Source organism: Copadichromis virginalis, linkage group LG12 (genome assembly GCF_057382275.1).
Source record: "Copadichromis virginalis isolate Kocher_CV1m ecotype Utaka linkage group LG12, C_Virginalis_male_GT1.1, whole genome shotgun sequence".
Taxonomy (NCBI): domain Eukaryota; kingdom Metazoa; phylum Chordata; class Actinopteri; order Cichliformes; family Cichlidae; genus Copadichromis; species Copadichromis virginalis.
The window spans coordinates 33,968,668-33,991,258 of NC_140629.1; the positions used below are offsets into that span (position 1 = coordinate 33,968,668).

General features: G+C 38.7%; 3 protein-coding genes across 7 annotated transcripts in view; 1 reads left to right on the forward strand and 2 right to left on the reverse strand.

Annotated features, from left to right (window-relative positions):
- Positions 1–8,596, reverse strand: part of ksr2 (kinase suppressor of ras 2) — a 125,236-nt gene extending 116,640 nt beyond the window's left edge. For all 3 annotated transcript variants that reach the window (XM_085476193.1, XM_085476194.1, XM_085476192.1), the window contains exon 1: positions 7,856–8,596. In XM_085476193.1, the coding sequence (XP_085332319.1) occupies positions 7,856–8,029 (174 nt within the window). In that variant the 5' untranslated portion in view covers positions 8,030–8,596. The remainder of the gene's footprint in view (positions 1–7,855) is intronic.
- Positions 8,597–10,002: 1,406 nt separating this feature from the next.
- Positions 10,003–15,642, forward strand: rfc5 (replication factor C (activator 1) 5). The gene is made up of 11 exons (XM_085476201.1): positions 10,003–10,216; positions 10,758–10,822; positions 11,127–11,263; positions 11,372–11,451; positions 11,580–11,653; positions 12,143–12,302; positions 12,957–13,038; positions 13,936–14,065; positions 14,346–14,423; positions 14,835–14,889; positions 15,027–15,642. Exons 1-11 carry the CDS (start codon positions 10,170–10,172, stop codon positions 15,124–15,126), a joined length of 1,008 nt encoding a protein of 335 aa, XP_085332327.1. The 5' UTR covers positions 10,003–10,169; the 3' UTR covers positions 15,127–15,642.
- wsb2 (WD repeat and SOCS box containing 2) lies at positions 15,394–21,918 on the reverse strand. 3 transcript variants are annotated; one of them, XM_085476199.1, is made up of 9 exons: positions 21,757–21,918; positions 21,372–21,540; positions 19,484–19,686; positions 19,260–19,391; positions 18,633–18,733; positions 17,192–17,388; positions 16,802–16,891; positions 16,598–16,714; positions 15,394–15,983 (listed from the first exon to the last, which is right to left on the reverse strand). In XM_085476199.1, exons 1-9 carry the CDS (start codon positions 21,794–21,796, stop codon positions 15,770–15,772), a joined length of 1,263 nt encoding a protein of 420 aa, XP_085332325.1. In that variant the 5' UTR covers positions 21,797–21,918; the 3' UTR covers positions 15,394–15,769. The 3 variants fall into 3 exon arrangements, with proteins under 3 accessions (XP_085332325.1, XP_085332326.1, XP_085332324.1); XM_085476200.1 differs by lacking the exon at positions 21,757–21,918 and adding an exon at positions 21,621–21,685; XM_085476198.1 differs by lacking the exon at positions 21,757–21,918 and having other exon boundaries at positions 21,372–21,614.
- Between the last annotated feature and the right edge of the window lie 673 nt (positions 21,919–22,591).

Genomic DNA, 22,591 nt, shown 5'->3' on the forward strand with positions numbered 1-22,591 from the left:
CCCCTTGGGATGCAGTATAGGCTATACTTTGCTGTGATCAATATTTTGGTTGTAAACACATGCTAATCTAATAACATCCCATCAGCTTTACCCGAACTTTGCTTTTTAAATAATCTCTTTAAACAGATATATGATTAATACTCACTGATTTATCTCATTATTAATCTAAAATTAAGGTTTGACTTGAACCAGCTTCTTCTTTTGACTGCTCCCTTTAGGGCCACCACACCCGATCATTTGCTTCCATCTTCTCCTATCTCTAGCATCCTCCTCTGTCACGCCAACCTGTGCGTGTTCGACTTCACATAATCCACAAATCTTCTCTGTGGTCTTCCTCTTTTCCTGCCTGGGAGTGTCATCTTCAACATCCTTTGTCCAACATATCAGCTGCCTCTCCTCTGCACATGTCAAAATCATCTCAGCCTTGCCTCTAATTTTGTCTCCAAAACATTCAAGCTGGGCTGTCTCTCTGATATATTTATCCCTAATTTTGTCCAATCTGAGACTAGAAACAAGTATATCAGATGGACTGGAAGTATAATGTAACGTGACTTCTTTTAGGTAATGTACATAAACTCTAGGCAATGTCAGGAAAATCAAGTCAGAGCATTGCATGAAATTACCCTTTCTCGCATGTGTAGCAGGATGATTTAAGCCTGCTCTCGATGATTAATTATGCCCGTTTTGAATCTGCTGATTTATTGCTGGCAGTGCCGCTGTATATAAGGAGGCTCTGTCACCTGCTTGTTTATGGTCCACCGATGGTCACATTACCTGGCGTCTTTGTCCGCCTGCTGCATGTGTATAGGTCCACTGATGCAGCATGTACATTCTGCCTGTTCCACAGAAGCTGTGGACTTAAAAGCCTCTTGCTTGTGGCATCTCCTGTTTGTGGTGTGAAGTTTACCACTACTCCCCAGGCAAGCATAATATAGTGTTGGTAGTTTTTTGGTCCAAAAACTACCAACATTTCAAAGTACTGCTTGCACGGTAGAAGTTACTGGGATGTTGTGCCATCTGTTGCCACTGGGTCAGGAAGTGCTCCTCTCCTGTCAAGGTGGAGTAGTTCAGGAGGTCTGGTATATAAGCTGCCCTTTCCTCTGCATTTGGCTTTGAATTTAAATTGCCGATTTATTAAAAGCAATTTGTCATTTTTCAGATAAGCTGGTGCCGCTCTGCGGGATGCCCTGCTATTTTGTTTCTCTGTTTTGTTCATTGGCATCGTTTGGGTCAGCTGCATTCAGCGTTGCTTTGCGCACCGCTTTGCAACTCCTTAATTGGGGCCCTAATAATTTTAATGTGTGTGTACATGTCTGAAGTGGGGTTAGCTTTGGATTATGTTTATTTGATCCTGCATTATTTAACTTGTGTATTTTTTGTTTTGTTGTTAAAACATTTTGCTTATTTAAAGTTACTTTAACCTCCTGGGACCTGGCGTCCACCTATGTGGACATCACATTTTGGGTTATTTAGACCAAAATACTCAATTTTGCTCTGATTTCATTCCCTTTGTGTCCAGGCTGAGAGCTGAAGATGATGGAGGGGCTTGTTCCTGTGTTGTGTGTGGTTGGTGCAGGTTCCCTTCACGATTGACTGCATGTTCACAAGTGCCTGAGGTGATCCACTTATGTTCATTTTTATTTGTTGAGTCTGTCTCCCCTTCATGTTGACTATTCTCCTCTGTTGGTGAGCCTCATTCCTGAACACTCCTAACCCCGATTCCCTGCATGGTTGAATGTGTAGAATTTTAAAAATGTCTTTTTTCCTTTTTAAAGAAAAAATAAATGGAAAGTTTTGCATTTTTGAACCACATCTCCTGTCTCCTCTTTAGTGGAATGAACCCGTGTACCTCACTGGTGTTTTTACTCATTTCCTTGGGTGAAAATCCCAAGGTGGTGTTGGTGACAACTTTTGGCTGCCCTAACTATAGTGGGAATAGTGAGTTTAAGGGCCAAAGCACTAATTAAACTATTTCATAACCTTGTGCTGTCACAAACGCATTATCACCACTAGAAATACTCAGTTTGATTTTGGTGAGGGGTACTGGTTGTTAGTGACTCCACATACAGCTAGGTAACAAAACAGTAAGAGAAAATATAACTATTTAACTCTACAGTGTAAGATTTATTGTTCAAAATGAAGAGTTTTGTTTAGTTTGTGCATTCAAGCAGGACCCTCAATACACCTTGTTACATCTCTTTAATGTTTCTGGCTTATTATTTAAAATATTACAAAGACTCATAACTATCATAAAGTCGCAGTCTGAGCACATTTGGCAAACTAAACTAATAACAAGAATGAACAGCATACTGTACAGCAGGTGCACAAGCATAAGCTACTTGGTCTAGCGGACTAACAATAGCACGCCACAAACTGAAAATTATCTTGGATTTTAACACTTCTCTTTTCCCCCCCCCTTCTGTCTGCTTTCTGCACATATTGCTAAACAAGTTTAAATCTTCTGTTAGTGCTGCTTATATTTTCAAAGTACCTGGACATCAGTGCATCGCTAAGGCTCAGATTGGAAAGGTCATAAGGTTTACAATAGCTACCATCAGCTTTACTGAATTAGTTTCTGAAGTGAAGCAAGCTGCTCGCATTAGCATAAACTAACATTCTTTAAGCTTCATAAAGCTGGCGGGGTTTTTTTGTTTTCTTTTCTCTCTTTTTATTTATTTATTTATTTATTTTTAAAACACTAGCTGATATATGATAGCACCAGATAGCTGCACAGCAGAGGCCTCTAAACTATAATGATCAGCTGTGGTAAAACAGAATTTTTCGAAAGCAATATAATTTTGGCTAAAATGACTAAACCAACATAGCTGCTAAAATGAAGTGCTCTTTAATCAGATGAGCCTATATCATGCTATTCCCATTAGAGACATGAGCTGCACTGATCTCTTCACAACTGCTATACCGTTAATCCAGATGAACTAGAACACTTGATGAAGTTACAGCAGAGTGTAACTTCCACACCAGCTTTATCTAATCTCCTTAACTAGAGTCCAGTACTTTCCAGCATTATAAATGCCAAGCACTATAATTTAAGCATATCCAACTGCATAAGAAAGAGTGGTGCAATTTCAGACCTCTTTTTTTTTTTTTTTTTTTTTTTTAAATGCAAAATTGCTGAACTTGTAATGCTGAATTTAGCCCACTGGCAAACTGTAGTACATTTTCAACCATCTATGTCTAAGGAAAAAAAAATATATATATATACACACATATATATACATAAAAAAATAAATTATATGAATAGAGCCATTCTTGTTGTATTAACAGACAGTGAAAAAACAGGAACACAAATGAAGGATATTAAAACAAACTATAGTGATTACTTTTTTTTTGTGTGTGTGTGGGGGGGGGGGGGGGGGGGGGGGTGCACACCAAAAAGGGAGTGTTGCATCCCTAAAAAGAGGCTAGGGGATGAGTTGAGTGACAAAAAATAAAACAAAAAGAATTTTCAAACATGAGCTTTTTGTTTTTTGGGGTTTTTTTTAAAGAAAAGAAAGAAAGCTATTGAAAGATGACACTAGCTACTTACCAGTAGGTCAAGCACACCACTAAACTGACAAATACTGTTAAAGCACACAATCCTCCGCCATCCAAGAAACACAGCTATTCACTAGCAGTTCTAGCCTGTCCACACCCCACCACTGAAACTGGCCTAGGCTGAGCCTGAGTAGTGCTACACCTGCTTTTATACTGTGGTGAGGCTAATTCCTGAGTAGAGACAGCTGTGCACTGGCACCTCAAGAGAAATGGGTGGCAGTTGAATGTGTGGGGCAAACAGGACATACCCACACAACATGCGGGCTGTAACAGTGAGCTTAAACTGCAGAAGTCTATGTGGTAGATGCAGGTGAAAAGAAAGATTTCTCCAAATTAAAAAAAAATGTATACAAGCATCTTTTTGCAACTGTGGACATACAAGTTTGAATTATCACCTTAAAAGATAATAACATCTCTGACACACTGTCCTCCTTTTCCTTTTGTTTGGCAGCATTAAGTGGAAATACAGTTTGACACGGTAAAAAGAGTCTTCTGTGGTCATTTGCAACAGGTATAAATACTCATTCTGTTGCGCCTGGTCAACACTTGGTGTGACACAGTTTGCTTCAAGCATAATGACGTCTTTATCCTTCTAAGCTACAGTGCTTGAACTGTTCTTCATATTATTTAATCATCTGACTCTATAAAAACACCATGGTTCCACCGCTGAAGGAAAAAAAATAAACAGCTGATGCTACATTTCATGTTCAGACAAACAAGTTAAAATGTTTTTTTCATCTGGTACATTTGAACATTGATGGATAACACTAGTGACCTAATTTCTACTAGTTGAAATGCAAAATGTAATTGTGTGGCATGCTAACAAGCGTGCATCACCCTTCATTTTAAAAAATAGAAAATAGAGCCTTGCTGAAAAATTACTTGGCTGATATTATTAGTCAGTATTGTCATATGTTGGGTTATGTATATTATATTAATAATAATATATATATAATTAATATTATACATAATGACCATGTCCCAAGGTATAAAAAAACAAAATTTTTTAGAATATGAAGCAAGAATATATGATCAGTGTATTTGAGAAATGGCGTCATCACATAGTTTGCAGTACAATAAATGAGTCTCAACAAGTGATGGTATACAAGCTTAAAGCTTTATGTTTCTAACGATGTGATGGAAAATCAAAACGTTGTTGAAGATTCTTGCCTATGTACAGACCAAACTTAGTTTCATATGACTGAAATAGATTCATTCTCAGAATATCTCAGGAAGCTCACACAGTTCTCACTTCACTAACTTCACTAACTTCACTTCACTAACTTTCTGAAATAACGCAAAAAAAAGTGTGTTTCCCTTTATTTGCAATAATTTCTTACTGATGATAAAGTCTTTCTTTCTAATTAATTCAATTTCTGTTAAAACAACAACAACATTAAACCAAAATATCTACACAGACTTACAACTCGTGGCTGTCAAACTGCTGAATTTGTACTATACTACTTACTTTAACCGATTCATTTAAAGCTTCCAGACATCACCACTATCGAGTTCTATGACTTAATATGGAAAAAGACTAGATTGAACCTGGCATCAGAGCTCTTACTTAAAAATCAGTTATGTACTACAGGTCACAGTATAATGTTAAACTTTTGAAAACATAGCCAAATAACAACCCAAATTTTTGTCCCATAGAGGACATACACATGATCTCTAATCTTTCCCTATCAAAAGCTACAGGTCACGTTGATATTTTTCTTCTATCTCCTACATACAACAAGGCTGTTGTACAAGAACTTATAAAAAAATACTTTTGGTTACTTTTTATTATCCACTTATCCTGATTAAAGTCAGTGACATAATTGTTTGTTAACTATATCAAAATTGGTGAATTTAGGAACAGTAATGACTATCATGTGATTGCAGAAAAGCATTAGTTTGTAATGTGTTACTTCCATCAGTAATTGATGAACCATCTACGAGACTAACTTTTTATTGCTGGACAACAGGAAAACTTGATCCATAATCATACTGTACATTAACCAAAGATGTATGTGTGACATTCTGGCTGTAGCAAACAAGGGAGTGACAACAACCACTGATAGTTGAGTGTAATGAGCTAAAGAAGTAGAAATTCTTTCTCCGAAGTTGATGTATACAGACAGAGCTTTAATGGACTGAAAAGGCTATCAATGTTACTTTAATCAATAATAATTTCCCTATAACTCTGCTGAGCAATTTAAATGTGACTCAGGTTTAAAAACTTTATAAAGTCAGCAACCATGATTTCCTATGTTCCAATGTTCATCCTAGTTTTGAATGATAAAAAACTGATAGCGACTTCCTTTTATTCAAAGCTTTTGCTGAAAATTCAAAATGCTAACTCTGATTGGCTTATTCCATTGAAGCTAGTAAAGGGTATTAGGTGTTCAGTAAAATTGTGAAGAAATGTTTCCACAGACCAATGTTTGCTTCAAAGTTCAAACAGAATAATAAGTGAATGTTTTGAACCTGCATTGTAACCACCTTCTTGTCTTTTTTTTAGCCTAAATTTTCCTTGGATTACAACGCCATGCAGAAATGGCTTACACTACCCCTGTTGCTTGTTGCATTCCTGTTGAGTAGAACAAGTGATACAAACTACACTAACAAAGCAACAGCATGGAAACAGTGTGTAGCACCAGTAATGTTTAAAAATTTGCAAGATCCCTTTAAGGTGGGAATGTAAGTTTGTGCATGCTTTACAGCAAGCTGCACTTTGAAAACTCTTGTTTTAAAGGATAATGTCTCTCAAATTCAGTGTCAATATGAAAAACCTCTGTCTTTGTAATGTAACAACCTGTCTAACAACCTGTGGAAGACTGAAGTTAAGCATAATTTTAAAATGACAGAGAAAGCGGTGCTCCTCGCACTCCAAATACAATCCTTTAACTCGGCTACTGAGAGAAGATTATTTTTCCTTCAACCAACGTGTCCGTTTTATACAGGTATTAGCCATGCAGCACAGTTGCTACAAACATGCTAATAATGTATGCCAAAATTTTCTGAAAAGAACTGAACACATAGCTTGGGTATATCCTAACTTTTGGTTTAGGCAAATTAAAAGGATATCCCTACCCTTCTTAAGTTTGGAGAAATAGGTCAAACTATGACACAATCAATAAAACCATTCTGATAAATCCATTCACAAAAATTTGTCAGGCTAATTTTACTGGTGAAATAAAAATAATACCCCCATAATGCTTATAACTAGTAATCCAAAACGCCTTGCAAAGCATGCAGGGAACATAGTGAACATTTATCTTCACAGTGTAGCCTGCTCATTGCTGGCAGAGCATTTGCACTTTATATATTTAGTTATCTCTTCACTTGGATTACATTCCTGTCCCCTGTCCAGCACTTGCAAACTCCGTTTAACAGCTCAGACATCGATACTTTGCAATATGTTTATGTGTTATGCACAGTCTCATATTCCTGTGGGGATGAGATTAAGTATGTGCCACTCACAAGTGATTTCTTGGTATTTTGTTAACATAGTATCTTAATTATTTTCCCACTAGGACTTAAAGTCTGTTGATGGCGCACACAAAGACTCAGTGGTGAGTTTATGGAGACCTTATCACTTAATGGTATTTGTTTCAATCTCATGAGACATCACAATAACATTCTTACAGGCCCTAAATGCCGTGCTGTGTCTGCAGTGCTCAATAGTCTACAGTGAGTTTTCAGTGAGCTTATCGCACTTTATTGCATCTTTATATCCTGTAACAGGGGTTTGTTCGACTGGTCTAAGTAGTCTCAAAAAGGGCAGCCTGATATCTCAACACACAACATGACCATTACGTAACGCAGTTTACGGAATACCCCACGGGCCAATTAACGGATAACGATATTTTGTAACAATTTCAGTAATCTGCCAGCCTTGCATAACGGCAGGGCCTGGCTGCGAGAACAGATGCGCAGGCTGGCATATTGCTAATGGATTGTAAACACGGGCTGCCTATAGGCCTCGGCTGCCTCAGATATTATTCTGGTGGAGAAGAGCCACCTTCTCTCCCCGCCACCTGCAGAATGCGCAAGTCTATAACAGCCCACTGCAGCCCCGTGGCCTCTTGATTTATTGCACTGCACAAAACAGATAGCAGTGGGCTTTAGCTGAAATCATTATATATTTATGCAGTGGCAGCAGAAAAGCAGTCTGCCGTAGAAAAGACACATAAAAATTATGCATAGTGGCCTTGAAATAAATAACAAACGGCGGCAGCCCCCCACCCCCCCGTATTGATTTGAATGTAGATGCACAGCAGAAATCCGATGATTCCGCTCAAAGGGTGCTTACCTCAAGCGTTCGTATCTCTTTTTGTGTCAAGTCGTTGGATGTGGCACATTTGGTCCGTAAACCCTCCAAACTAGAAATGCTTATGTCTATCATATTTTGCACCAACTCGCACTGCTGCAAGGCTTTCTGCAAACTAAGATGCTGCTCCTCGCTTTTTGTCATCTCCTCGTTCATAGTTTTGTGAACAGTGGACGTTATTTTTCCGTTGCACTTAACAAAAAAGGAATGAATTAATTCAAAAACAAGGGGGAAAAATATTGATGATTATTCAGGAAAAGAGCGTGGTGAAACCCACGGAACGGAGCAACCTGCAAAACGCCATGAAACGAGATGTTGAAGGTTTAGAGACGGGCTTTGAGCCGTGAGAGAATCGACTCCATTGCAACAACAGTCCTCGTAGTTCCTGCTGTTTCATCAAGGTGTCTCTGGTTGTGGGCTAAATCAAACACAGTATGAAGATACCAAGCGGGACTACGCGGTCTGCATCCATTGGGTTCCACTTCTTTCAAATGTATGTTTGGGGGGGGAAAAAAGAAAAGAACAAGAAGAAGCTGTTCAGCGCACCATAAGTAGACGCATCGGGGAAAAGCCTGCTGGTTTTAAAGGTGCTGATGTGCGGACTGGATGCAGGTACTCCCTGTCTCCCTAGGCAGCAGCTGCATCCCGGTTCTCTCCCACCACACCGACATGTTTCCTGTCAATCAAACCCACAGCAACAGCATCGCATCGCCCAGGCACCACCGTGAGGGGCCGTTCTCGCGAGATTACAGAGCAGAGTAGAGAGCTTACTATGCTTGAAACGCCAGGCTAGAGGTTAGAGACAAAACTATCCCTTTTTACATGTTTGAAACAAAGATGTCCTTTTACTGAATATGTATGATATCTATTAGTTTACTACAGGCTCATGCTGTGTGCACACTTATATAGCCTGCAGTCCACAGCCACACACACCCCTTCAAAATATTTCTAGAGAATGATTTAAATATGCTTTAAAGTTAAATGGAAAAACAAATATTCTTTTCCACTGATTCATGTGAGACATTTAATTTTGGCCTAGTGAGACAACTCTGTACTATGCCTGTTGATGTTTGTATGTGAGTAGAATCTTCTGTTTTTTATTGTGTGCCTTATCTCATTTCTTCTTCCTCTGTGCTCAGGTTTAATTTGCAGAAGAGATCTTGATCACAGTGAGGCTCCTCAGTTAGAATATAGGTTATAACGCAGACATTACAAATAGAAACTGGATTGTTCAAAAACAGCAGTTGCAGGAAAAAAAAAAAACCAAACATTAAGGATTGAATGCTGTCAAAATGCAGGCTGTGATATTAAATTGTTATCCTTGACTGATGCAGTATAATGCAGCCTGGGAATCAAGATGCTTTGGAGGTTGCCAGCAACAAATCTGAGAAGTCAAGCTGATTAAAGAGATAGGAGATGGTAAACAAAATCTTGGGTACTTTACTGCTCACAACTTTTTTTCACTAACCTATGATGATCAAGAAAATGTTTCAGAGAAACCTGTCGTGTAAAGTATAGGTTAGGTGATATTTCAAATTCAGGCTCTAGATAAATATATGGGCACACTGCACTTTTTTGACATATGGACAGATATGTGTATTTTATTGTCAGCACCATTACCAGAACAGAAAATAAATGCAAAAACATGTAGAAAACATTTGTGACACTCTTTGTCATGTGTTAAGATGCTTAAATATTAACACTTACAAAGATAAACTATAATGAGATTAAGATGTCAGTGTCGTATAAAAGTGAACAAACTACATCTAAGAAGGAAAGGTGTAGACTTTCTTTTTTTTTAAATTTAACAAGACGTTTAGTGACACGTGACATTTATTTAAAAAATCAAGATAGCCAGAACACTTTTTTTCTTTTATTTTGGTGATTAGGACTTTAAAGACTTGTAGTTCTTGCTGTTGGGAAAAAAACCTACTCCTGAGTTTGATTTTAATTTTCACTGATTAGGGCAAGGAATTGTTCAAAATGGGAGAGACAATATTTAAAAATTAAAGAGGAGATATATATCTTCGTTGTTATGATGTTTGATATTGTGTATCTTTTATTGTTACAATTTCTAAATCCTGTTATTATTATTTTTTTACAGCAGAGAACAAGTCACCGATACTCCGCCCATGAAAATGACAATGTGATTCCATTGGTTGTACGTGGTGACGTGTGACGTACGTTTTGTTTGCGGAGCGCGCCAAACAGGGCCATCAACAGTAGTAATCGCAGTGGCTTAAACTCTGGAACCCTTTTGCTCAGCTTGGCGTAATATTCATGCTTGGTAGGATACATGGCTTCTACAAGTAAAGCGCCGCTACAGACCAGAAATTTACCATGGTGAGCTGAAACTCGCTGTTTATCACAGAATGGTTCAAAAAGTTATTGCTAGCTAGCTAACATGCCTACTGTCAAGCTAGCTGCTCGCTGCACCGAGTAGACTGATGCATTCTGTGAATTGCTAGCTTTATATACATATAATAAATGACGTTAGTTATTACGCATAGTTGTAACATGGAAGGAAATTAGCTTGTCTTCAGTTCGGCTTACGTAAATCTTATCAGTCCATCAAGCATTAACATGGTGCCACTTCAGCAACAGGTTAACCGAAAACCTGCAGCTTCTGACTGCGGTGAAAGTACTGTAAGGTTGACGTTTTGTTTATAATAAAGGGTGATGTTACGAAAAAAAATATGGATGCGGAACTAAAAAGTGGCCATATGTAATGTGATATGTCAACGTTTGTCAGCGCTTATCATATGTGTCCGTAAAGGTTTCAATAATTTTCTTTAAAATTCTTTCGAGGTTGCTTATTTGCCTTGCTGTAAACGCAGTAGTTATTGCAAGTATGAATGCGTGTGTGTGCGTTTTCCTGTTTCAGGGTTGAAAAATACAGACCACAGACACTTGATGATCTGATTTCACACAAAGATATTCTGAGCACTAGTAAGTATGTGGACTGCCAGAATAACAATACTATAAAACTGTATAACATGACACTTATGGATAATCAAACTACTTTTAAAACGTAATAAACTGATAAACTCAATGCTATCTGCCAGTGTTTTTGACTCTTGAGCTTGTTTACTGTGGTTATACCGTCACTGTCATTAATGAGTCATGGTACTAAGTCAGCTGGCTTAAAACTTTTATGTTTCAAACTATTCAAGGGGGGTGCATATGTGGATTGTTATAGAAATGTTGGTTACTTGTATTTAAACAGATTTTCATTTGTTCTTTTTATTTCCAGTCCAAAAGTTTATCAGTGAGGACAAGCTTCCACACCTTTTGTTCTATGGCCCACCTGGAACAGGAAAAACCTCAACCATACTCGCTTCTGCCAGGCAGCTGTACAAAGAGAAGGAGTTCAACTCTATGGTGTTGGAGGTATGTTACAACTCCTCATTAGAAGATTTGGATTTGCTGAATTGTAAAGGTTTTTGAACTTGTAACTCTGCCATTTTACATTAAAATATAACTAATTTTGGTTTACAGCTCAATGCATCTGATGACAGAGGTATTGATGTAGTACGAGGTCCCATTCTGAGTTTTGCCAGCACCAGGACCATCTTCAAGTAAGACTAAAACACTTGTAGAGATTTTGACCAGAAATAAGTGTTCTCAATACTTTTATGTGCAGTTAAGAAGTGCAATGGAAATGTAAGCTGCTGCCTTTGCTTTTTTTATATATCTTGTCCTTCAGGAAGGGCTTCAAGTTGGTGATACTGGACGAGGCCGATGCCATGACCCAGGATGCCCAGAATGCATTGCGTCGAGGTAAGCCATCTGTTCGTTCAGGCATTACCCACTGTGAGGCACACGGCTCAGTGAGCAGGCAATTTGGCTGCTGCTGACTTACAGTGTATCTACTTTTAAACCTGGATATTTATTTAAAAAGCTTTACTTTGCAGAAGAGTGGAAATAATTATTGAATTTAACTGTGAGATATTTTGTAAATTTAGTCCAACCTGTGTTTTTCTAATAATGTTTCCATATTTCATTTATAAAGCATCTATTGCTGCTCAGTGCCGTTTTATATTTCTAAATAGATGCATGGTGAAGGAAGAGTGGATGATATTATTGGTATATTACTGTCAATTCTAAATTCTCAGTGAGGTGGTTTACAATCTTAGCAACATTAAGCAAGTCCTTAGGATAGATTATTCAAAAAAGTGGAGGTTTTTTTTTTATTTACTAAGATGTTGCCAGAATTTACATTTTAAACTTGTTTCCCTGCTTTCATCCCACCCTTGCTCTCTGTCTCAGTCATTGAGAAGTTCACAGAAAACACTCGATTCTGTCTCATTTGCAACTACCTTTCCAAGATCATCCCCGCCCTGCAATCTCGCTGCACCAGGTTCCGCTTTGGTCCGCTTTCGCCAGACCAGATGATCCCTCGGTTGGAGCACGTTATCCAGCAGGAGAAGTGAGTTAATGTGTGAATGCTTTCTCTCCACTTACTGTTGTTGTTGTTGTTGTTGTTGTTGTTTTTTTACATCTCATTGAATTATTCCCAGAATTGCTAATGAACTTGCCAAATGTATTTGTACCTGTTGGCCTCCCTGGGCTCCGCTAATTTGCGTATAGTGAGAGAAATAACTATTTGATCCCCTGCTGAATTTATAATTTTGTTCATTTCCTTGTAAGTGAGCATTCTCTAATTTTTATGGTAGTTTAATTTTAATAGAGACAAACATAATACCAACCACATTAAAGATTGTTTAAAATCCAGAGTCTTTGTTCTTATGTTACGTTTCTGTTGGGTAATGTTTAGAAGTTTAGGGCTTCTCTGTGTGTGTTTGAAAACAGTTTAAATCATGGTGCAACATCAACCCTGGCCTCTCAACTGTACCAGGCCCTGAAAAACCAACAAATGCCACAATAGGAAATAAATGTTCTCATTGTTTCACATTTATTGCTATATGCAACTTGAGATAGAAGAAATTAATGAACAGACTTGGAATTATTTTTGATTGCTCTATTTATTAAATGTCATCAATTATGTGTTCATGTCGCAAGTTTTAATTTAACGTTGATATGATTTAAAAATAGTTGATTATGTCATTACTTTTTGTGACAGTATTGACATCACGCCAGATGGAATGAAGGCTATTGTGACCTTATCAACAGGTGACATGAGAAGATCGCTCAACATACTGCAGGTATGGCCAGAAGTTCATCATCAGCGTTGTTTAAGATGTGGATGTCATATTCAGTGTGGCTGTTTTTAAACAGCGAAAATATAGCCACTGGCCACTTCATTAGTTGCGTCCCCCCTTTTGCTTTCAGAGCTGCCTTATTTCTTTGTACCATTCCTTTGAGGTGTTGATCCATATTGAGATGATTGAATCACACAGTTGCTTCAGATTTTTCTGCTCCACATTCAGGATGTAAATCTCCACTACATTTCGCATCCAATATATCCCAAAGGCTCTATTGGATTGAGATTTGGTGAGTGTGGAGGCCATTTAGGTACAATACATTTATTGTCATGTTCAGGAAACCAGTCTGAGATGATTTGAGCTTTGTGACACAGAGTGTACCAAGAAAATATCTCCCACACATTACACCATCGCCAGCCTGAACTGTTGATACAAAGCAGAATAAATCCATGCTTTCAATGTGTTCAAGCCAGATTCTGACCCTGTCATCACAGTGTTACAGCACAAATTGCTTTCCGTTAAGCTGCACGTTCTTCTCTAACATCCAACAGCGCATTTTCTCCCAGAGAATAACCACATACTGGATATTTCCTCCTTTTTTTTTTTTTGCACCATTCTCTGTAAACCCCAGAGACAATTGTGCGGGAAAGTCCCAGTAGACCAGCAGTTTCTGGTTACGTTTCTTCCCCGTTCTGATACTCCGTTTGAACTTCTTCAGGTTGTCTTGACCATGTCTACATGCCGTAATGCATTGAGTTGCTAGCATGTGATTGTATTTGCATTAACAAGAATTCAAACAGGCATATCTAATGAAGTGGCCAATGAGTAGTATATGTTATATATCCAAACTGCAGATGGGTAGACTGTACTGCATGTCATCCATCTCTGTGATTTCAGAGCACCAGTATGGCCTATGGGAAGGTCACAGAAGACACAGTGTACACCTGCACAGGGCACCCCCTCCGCTCAGATATAGCCAACATCCTCGACTGGTGCCTCAACAAAGACTTTACTTCAGCGTACAACCGTATCCTATATTTAAGTTCTATGAAAGCTGCACATTTCTTGTTTTTGACTATGCCATTTTATACTTTGAACATTTCTTATGAAGTTTAGCATATTCCAAGAAAGAACATTTCTTTCTTGCAAATAAAACTTTAGGTTAATAGAAGGTAGCTGTACCTAAATGCTTTGCAAATGTTTTTAAAGATTCGGTGACTTTTTTTTTGAATGGTGGGTTAACGAACAAAAATTCATATTAGTAGTACAGTTTATGATCTTGCATTTCTTTAACACATGGATGAAAGAAATCCTTGAGCTGAAGACTCTGAAAGGTTTGGCTTTGCATGATATTCTCACTGAGGTTCATCTGCTTGTACACAGAGGTAAGGAACATGCAAGGGGGGGAAAAAATCACACGTTTTTATTTCTTTCTTTAATTTAAGCACCCCAGCACAAAAGCCACCCTCCTTTTATGCCAACATTTGATTGGCTGCCTCTCGCAAACATAAGGTTTGAACAGGTGGATGGGGTTGCTGTGCTCACAGACCAGCCCTAACCATAAAGTATTTGGAGCAGTCTTTGGCCACGTGTAACATGAGTGTCAACCATAGTAACAGCACATGTTAAAGAAAACACGCAATGGGGCCACTTTAAAACCCACTGAAAGGTTGGCGGTTAGTGACGTGTTCAGTGTTAAAGTTTTAAGCTCACAAGTTTGTGCATTAATGAAAGTTTTTCTGTTTTTACTATCAAAAGCAAAGTATCTCATTTTTAAAAATGTTTTTTCTTTAAAGTGGATTTTCCTCCCGCTATTCGGATTAGTCTGCTCATCAAGTTGGCCGATGTAGAGTAAGTGTGATGCTTTTTAAAAAAATATTTACAATGTAACAAGTCATGTTAATATAATAAAGACACCAACATGTTGATTTCCACACGTTGTGGCAAATTTTTTTATTTCCATTATTGCTCATGTTTCATCTCTTCAGACATCGGCTTGCATCGGGAACCAGCGAGAAGATCCAGCTGAGCTCCATGGTTGCAGCTTTCCAGGCAGTGAGAGAGCTCGTGGTCAGCGAAGCACCTTAGATACAGTAATGCAACGATGGTCTTTTTCCACAGTGGGGGGGGCGGCAGTGTAAAAGATGTCTGGAACAATGCTAGCAGCTATCTGACTCACTCACATCTGCATACAGAACCAAGATGGAAGTCGATCAGCACAGTGGAAAAACGAAACAAAAGATCCTTATGGCACTTTTGATTTAAAAGGTGGACTTGAAAAATCCTATTTTCAGTTTAGTATCACTGCAACCAGGTAATCAGTTCATTGTCCAAAAAAAAGTCATTGAACATGTGTATGTTTTAATCAGTTTAATAAAACCCTTTCTTATAAGTCCAGTTGCTGCAATATTAATGTGCCAGTACATTAGCAGTGCATATAATGGTAAACACAGGAATTAGAAAGTATATATATCTGATATTTACACAATAAATTAATAGTATAAAACTGTTATTCAAGTCAACAATGTGAACACTGAATGTATGCTTTGTAGTACCGCAGTAGTGCAATAAATGAAATCTTAGTGCAGGAATGTTGCATCTAAAGTATCTTAAAATATGCTTAATCTGCTTCATCAAGCTTTCAAAGCATTTGTTATCAGAAAATACAAGGCGTTTTTAGGTTCATAGTTAATCGCTGAAAATGTCAGTTATTTATTTTTAAAGTTCCTATTTAACTTTCCCACTCCTCTTCATCTGAGGAGCAGCAGGACTTGAGGCGTTCGGGGATGTTTTTGTATGTGAGGTACTCGAGGATCCTCTTGGGGAGGGGCAGCGCCTCAATCTGGTGCGTGGAGATAGAGTGGCGCAGGATAGATCGACACAGGTGGCACAAGCTGGGCACCGCACTGGGTGCCCTCCAGAACCTCACGTGGCCATCTCTGGTTCTGCCAAAAGAGACACATTTGCATGTTTATTCAGGGGCCAGTTTTCACAAAGATACTTTAGACTGGTGTGTTCAGGGATGGTCCTAATTTTGCTTGTAGATTTAATGCGTCTAATGCAAATCAGATGGTGTCAATAATGTAAAGACAGGTCTCATTTTCACCTTTAAATGAATCAAACTTCCGTACTATCTCAAGCCTAAGATTGATGTTACCATGGTACCGACAGGTAGCTTTGACTATTAGTACTCGAAAAGACAAAATCGTTGCTTGTAATTTACCAACATTATGTATTAGAACAGAGTTTTAGATACTGAATTGCTTTCAGCCACTTTTGTATTTTCAAAGGAGCCACTGCACTAGATGGATCTGCATATCTGATCCCCCCACCAATATATTATATTTAACAGCTTAATAACTGGGGGTTTTTTGACTAAAAATGAATGATATGAGAGCCTAATTTCATGGATAAGTTTAGCTGTATAAATATACTTTATAAAAAAATAAAATAAAATAAATAAAGCTAGGAAGTGGGGTAAACTGAATTTTGGCATATAATGTCTATCGACCACCCTCTGTAATATTGTGAATCTATGCTGAAATGAAAGCATCCTTACCCCGTAGCAACAACTCCCCCTTGTGGATGGTACTTGCAGCACAGTCCATTAGAGTCTCTGTCTCTTTTCGTCTCCATCACCATCCCTTTCTCCCCCAGCTCCCAAATCCTAAGAGCTCTGCAAACGCAACACATCTGTCTGAAAGCATCTTTCCAGTGTGTAAAACATTTAAGTTATATAATATAGCATTTTCAGATAACTGACCTGTCGTCTGTCACAAGTGTCAAGTGCAGACCGTTTGGAGAGAACTGTATTGCTGATATTTGGTTTTGCCCATAATCTTCAAAGTAGTCACTGTGCAGAAGAGAAAGAGCGATGACTTTGAACTGCACCAAGTCAAAGTCAGACGCTCCACATAGTATACATAGAAAACAGATTGCAAAAGACAAGGACACTAGGACATACTTTCACATGCCGTGTCATACGCAAACAGAGATAATGACAGTGTGGGCTGTTTGGTTCACAGATTTAAGCTTCTGTACTTAAACTCAGTGGTAACAACCCGTTTATTTGAGTAATTTGCGGTCTTCTTATGTAACCCATAGAATGGAGTCTTTGTGCACAATTTTAACCCTCAAAGTTGTACAAACTCACGCCAGAGTGGCCAGTTTCTCTGCTGTGTATGGGTCCCAGAGGTCGATCCACCAACTGGAGCCGCTGAAGGCTGCAGTGGCGAGAATTGCCCCGTCAGGAGAGAAGTCACAAGAAGACAGGAGGTACACGGTCTTGTGGGCCCCTCCTGTCAGGTTCCTGATGAATGTATATGAACGTAGACTCCACAGACACACCATCTGATCAAAGTATAATCATGCAGGGTTAATGAGACTTTATACCTTGCTGGAAGGGCTGTTTTTAATTTGGAAAATTAATGTAGGTTTAGTCGACGCTCAAAGTAGCTTGTCCCTGGGGTAATTAATTGCTGCAGAACTGAAATTTTTTTTTACAAAAGCTAGTAATTTGTCAGTGATGTACTTGCTTGGTGTCAGCAGGACACCCTGAACCACGCAGCAGCGAGTGACTATGCTCTTAAAGTCTAATATTACACAACGTTATGCTGTCTGCTTTCCTTTGAAAATGAGAATATGTGAAATTGCCAGTTTGACTGGAGTGTTAAGACTTCCTGGTGCTCCAGAAGTTTCTAGAAAATGCTAAATGGCCTAAAAACATTTTAATAGCAGGAGCAGGTAAAACAGACCACTACAATTGATATTCAGAAGCACCCACTAGCAGATAATTTCACTGAAAATGGATATCTCCTATAGGTGTTTAACTGGGTTGGTGTCAGCTGACTAAAGACATAAAATATAAGTCTCTGTATTTTCATACTCAAACCAACCAGAGCCTTTAGATAGTGATATTGTCATCCTGTGAGAGACCACCCCCATGAGGACAGAACTGTTTCATCACCAGATAAAGATGATTACTCAAAACAACATGTCCTAAAATAGCCCCACAGCATAACAGAGCCACGCTCAGTGGAGAGATCAAGCATTCAGGTTTTTCCTATAATTTGTCCAGGACGTATGCAACTCATATCCATCAATACTGGTAGCTGTCAAAAGAAAACACCACTAAAATAACTGAAGTTTGCAGAAGATTAAATACTTTACATAAGCAAATATCAACAAACTTGTTAGGAGCAAGAATTCAAATAGGAAAATATTTGAATATACCTTCAAACTAATTTCATTGTCCTAGAAAAATTAACGTGATGCAGGATTGCATTTAAAGCTGCCCTTTTAGACAATTTGTATCACACACTTTGAGCCATTCTCCTGATTAGACTTGTGGACAAACAACATTAAATTTGACACAGAGTTGAATGAACAGGGTCGCCCAAATCCATGTTGATAATGTTCATTAAAAACTGATAAAAAGAAGGACAAAAGGACACATTCAGCAAGCTTAGAGACATTAAGCATTTACAAGTGTTTGAGTTTTACATGCACAAACAAATTACTTAAGTTATCTTTTACAGTGCTCAGTACTTGATGAATATGACCTAATACGGTACTTTTGCAATGAAACACCTCACCCTGTCAAATCTCCCGACAGATGCAATCATGCTACAGTCAGATGATACGCAGCAGGAACTAATCCAGTCTTTATGGCCATAAAGCACCTGCACCTTTTTCCCTAAAACAGACAGGAAAAACATGGATGTAAATGTAGACGAGAGACTACAAAGCCTCATTATTTTTACTTTATTTTTTAAAATGACAGTACATCTCAGCTCCTGATTCCTGAATGTGTAAGCACAGCCATCTGCTAGCTTTAACCTCTTACATTAGAACAGAAGGTTTATTTCAGCTGAGTTTCACAAGATTAAACAGGGGTGAAGTAATGAATAGACAGCTTCAGTCATTAAGACCCTGTCTGCAAAGCCTCCAGAGTTGTTTGGTGACACGTGACAGTTAATATTTAACAGTTTTAACAGTTTTTTTTTAAATGGGTGATCAGGCAAGCTCGAGGTGTACTTTGACATTTGAAAATTCAGCTGAAAAGCCTTGCAGTTCTAAGGTTATCTGCAAGAAAACAATTTGAGCCCAAGTAAAAAGGACGCACCAAATATGTAGATTATATTTTGTCCAAAACATTTTTTAAAAATAAGACTGTTGTGACTGCTACTCACAGGTATTTCTCATAAATATCTGAAAAATACCTTTATGAGCCAGGTCCCATATCCTCAAAGTTTTGTCCCGAGAGGATGATATGAGTGTGAGCGTCCCATTCTGAGGAAACACCAGGTCCCTTACAACCCCTTCGTGGCCGTGGAGATCAAAAACAGCACTGCCTAGAGGAAAGGAAAAGAAAAAACAAGCGATTTGAAAATCCATTTAATTCAGCCAAGCAAAACTAACAGTCACAGAAAAATAAAAATCTCACCTGTTAAAACGTTCCAGATTTTGATCACCCCGTTCTCCAAGCCCGTGGCCAGAAGCAGGCTGTTTTTCCCTTCTGATCGTGCTTTAGCCGGACACGCTGTTGCATTTGATTTTGGAGGTCTGGGCCCGAAGGCGAGCCCCCACACTGGGTGACCACAACTGAAGCTTTTGTCTCCTCTGTCAGTCTCTCCATTTTGACTTTCTCTGTGGGTGAGAGGAGCACCAAGAGTGCAGATGCCATAAAAAACTCCAGTGTAGGCGGTGTGAAGCTAGAGTTGGTGATTAAATGATGCAGCTTTCAAGTGTTGCTGGTCACAGCAGATCTAAACAACTAAACGGTAAACTGAGAGCTGAAATTTGAGTCTTCATGTTTTGCTTTTTTCTTTCACGTTAATCTAAAATAATAGCTGGAATGAATACATCCACTTGCATTCTTCTGCCTCCTTCCATATGTTTTATCAAATGTACCAACAAAATCTACTGAGTATTTAAAGTTGTAAGTCACATTTTTTTTGCCTTATTTAATTATTTAGGCAAATTCAAACATTGTTCATGGAGCAACAATTCTTTACTGCAACAAAAATATAAAGAAAAAAATAAAGAGTACTGTTTTGTTATTTTGTGTGGTATTGGCAGCAGTGCTGAGCATTTTTCAAACAAATTGGCACTAATGAACACTGCTGAGCCGAAGGGAAATTCTTTGTGGGCACTAGACAGAAAAATACTATAATTTCAGGGGCCTAATTTAGAGGTGTGGGGGTGTAGGGCATAACAGCAAGACCCAAAAGTTTAATATTAAATACAAAAAAATTAGAATTTTTAATAAATAAATAAATGAAAAAAGGAATAAATGACATTACTTAAAGCTATTTTTAAAATCTATATCTGGTCTTACTTTAAACAATAGATGCTTTTAATGCTTATTTTCTGGAGTTTTTATCGCATTCATGCCTTATTTCCAAAATACTGCTCAGTTGCATGAGGATATTTTCACATACTGATTAACTTTCATAACCACACATAACACTAAACACTGGATCTTTATAATACAAAAGCCAGTGCAGAAATGGACTGTGATCATTATTGTGGAGTTGTGCAAGACAGAGACGGGTTATAGAAGCCAAAGGATATTATCATAAGGTTACATTTTAACTGTTTACTTGATCTAGCCGAACATGAAGTAATACTTTTTCCCAGGTGGCTTGATTTCTTACATAAATACAGGCGTGTATTAAAAGAGAAAACAAGGGGTTAAATCTGATTGTCCACCACCATCCCCACCCCACCCCACCCGTGCTACTGTTAATCTTACAAAGCCCAGCGTCATTGTATAAGAGCAGTTTGGACATTTACTCGAGTACACTTTTAATGTACCTATGTTATTCGTCTTTTTGATGCGAGTATAGTACTTGTTTTAACGCTTCAGTTATTTATTTTGTAGATTTTGTAGAGTAACTGACACATATTGTTCGGTATTACTACAGATAAAACTACACACATTTTACTTTAGGTAAAAATAAAATATATTTTTAATACTATTAGACTTATCGATATATTTTGGATTAAGTAAAGATTCCGTCACTTTGCATAACAGTTACTGTATATAAAAAGATGTTTACACTTTTTGTGTAGTAGCCTCTGTAGAAGGAACAGGGCTGCACTTGAGTGTCCCCGGTATTTCCGTCACTGTATTCATTTCGAATCAAGTGTTCTTGTTACCTGCGGGCGCCTCTGTGCCACAATTAATCAAAAATAAAAAATAAAAATCAATCAATCAATCATTCGAAAAGCCCGTGCAGGACCTGCCACCACCACCTTCCACGGAAACCAGAATCTTCGAGGGCGACCTGAATGCATCACGTGCGGATTAAATATACAGTAAAACCTACTCGGAGTCGAGAGGCCAGGCGACGACCCAGACGATCCCGTGTCCCATGGACCAGGCGAACCAAGCTCCATCCGGAGAGAAGTCAACACTCCAGGTTTCACGTCCAGCTCTCTCCACCAAGGACGGAGGTCGCCTGGTCTTCAGCTCCAGGAGAAGAGCCGGGTCGGACGCTGAAGGAGGATAGAAAGACACCACATAATCAACGTTTGGCACGTTCATCCTCTGACAGCGCTTGCAACTCTTAACCCACCAGCGTCCCCTGCTCGGTTGTATACGGTGCCTCTGGAGGTTTAAGGCCATCTCCAAGTAACCGCTGCCTAGTTTCTGATCGTTGCGATGACAACGTACTCACCGAGCTCGGACGACAGTCGCAAATATTCACTTACATGTCGGCTGCAGCTCTGGGTTGTTTTCCGTGGAGCACATCCTTTCGCTTTTCACATTCTTCGCTTTGTGACCGACTTCCTGAACGTGCCCTCCCCGGTTGACCGCAGCATTTAAACTAAAGGAGCTCACACTTTGTACGTCCGCAGAGGGCAGGGGCTCGGCGACAGAGTGCTGTCTGTCAGAGATAACGTGACAAGAAGAAACGAAATGTTCAGTGAGTTCCTGTTATCTGACTCATTTGTACCATTGCCCAACGTGATCACGTCTCCTTTCATGACGTAACCTTATTATAACCCTTAAACCACACCCCCCATGAGATTAAACAACAATCCAGCTTGTTCCTTACACCGTATCCACTCGTTATAACGAGAGTTGGCTTTATTATACCCAAAGTCAGTGATTCAGGGACGTGGAGCGACTTTTTTTTTGTTAGTGGGGTCTCTCTCTCTCTTACACACACACACACACTGACACACACACACACACACACTGACACGCCCCTCTTATGATAGTGGAAAATACCCTGGTACCTTTGGTCAACTGTTTGGGTTGAAGTTCACATTTAATATGAAAATTTCTCACTAAAATATTCATAAACAATGTTTAGTTTTTTTTATTTCACCCAGAGCAACAGAAAATGTGCAAAACTACAAAGTGAAAAAGCTGTGAAAACTGAGCCTTCATGTGAAGTTCATTTGCAAGCTTTGCTCTCTTGCATCATGCATGATTGTTTTTGGCCTACTGTACTTTGGCCTACTGTACTTTGCTTGCTTGTTTTTTTCTCGCTGTGATGAACAATATTATCATTATTAGTTGAGATCACTCTGAATATTT

What these genes read in the sequence shown, in the direction of transcription:
- rfc5 (XM_085476201.1), top strand. Translation starts at nt 10,170, where the DNA reads ATGGCTTCTACAAGTAAAGCGCCGCTACAGACCAGAAATTTACCATG. An exon ending in CAAAGATATTCTGAGCACTA is followed by an intron (nt 10,823 to 11,126) that starts GTAAGTATGTGG and finishes TTTTATTTCCAG; the next exon opens with TCCAAAAGTTTATCAGTGAG. An exon ending in CTTTACTTCAGCGTACAACC is followed by an intron (nt 14,066 to 14,345) that starts GTATCCTATATT and finishes CATGGATGAAAG; the next exon opens with AAATCCTTGAGCTGAAGACT.
- wsb2 (XM_085476198.1), bottom strand. Translation starts at nt 21,589, where the DNA reads ATGAACGTGCCAAACGTTGATTATGTGGTGTCTTTCTATCCTCCTTCA. An exon ending in AATCTGGAACGTTTTAACAG is followed by an intron (nt 19,392 to 19,483) that starts GTGAGATTTTTA and finishes CCTTTCCTCTAG; the next exon opens with GCAGTGCTGTTTTTGATCTC. An exon ending in ACACTTGTGACAGACGACAG is followed by an intron (nt 16,715 to 16,801) that starts GTCAGTTATCTG and finishes TTGCGTTTGCAG; the next exon opens with AGCTCTTAGGATTTGGGAGC.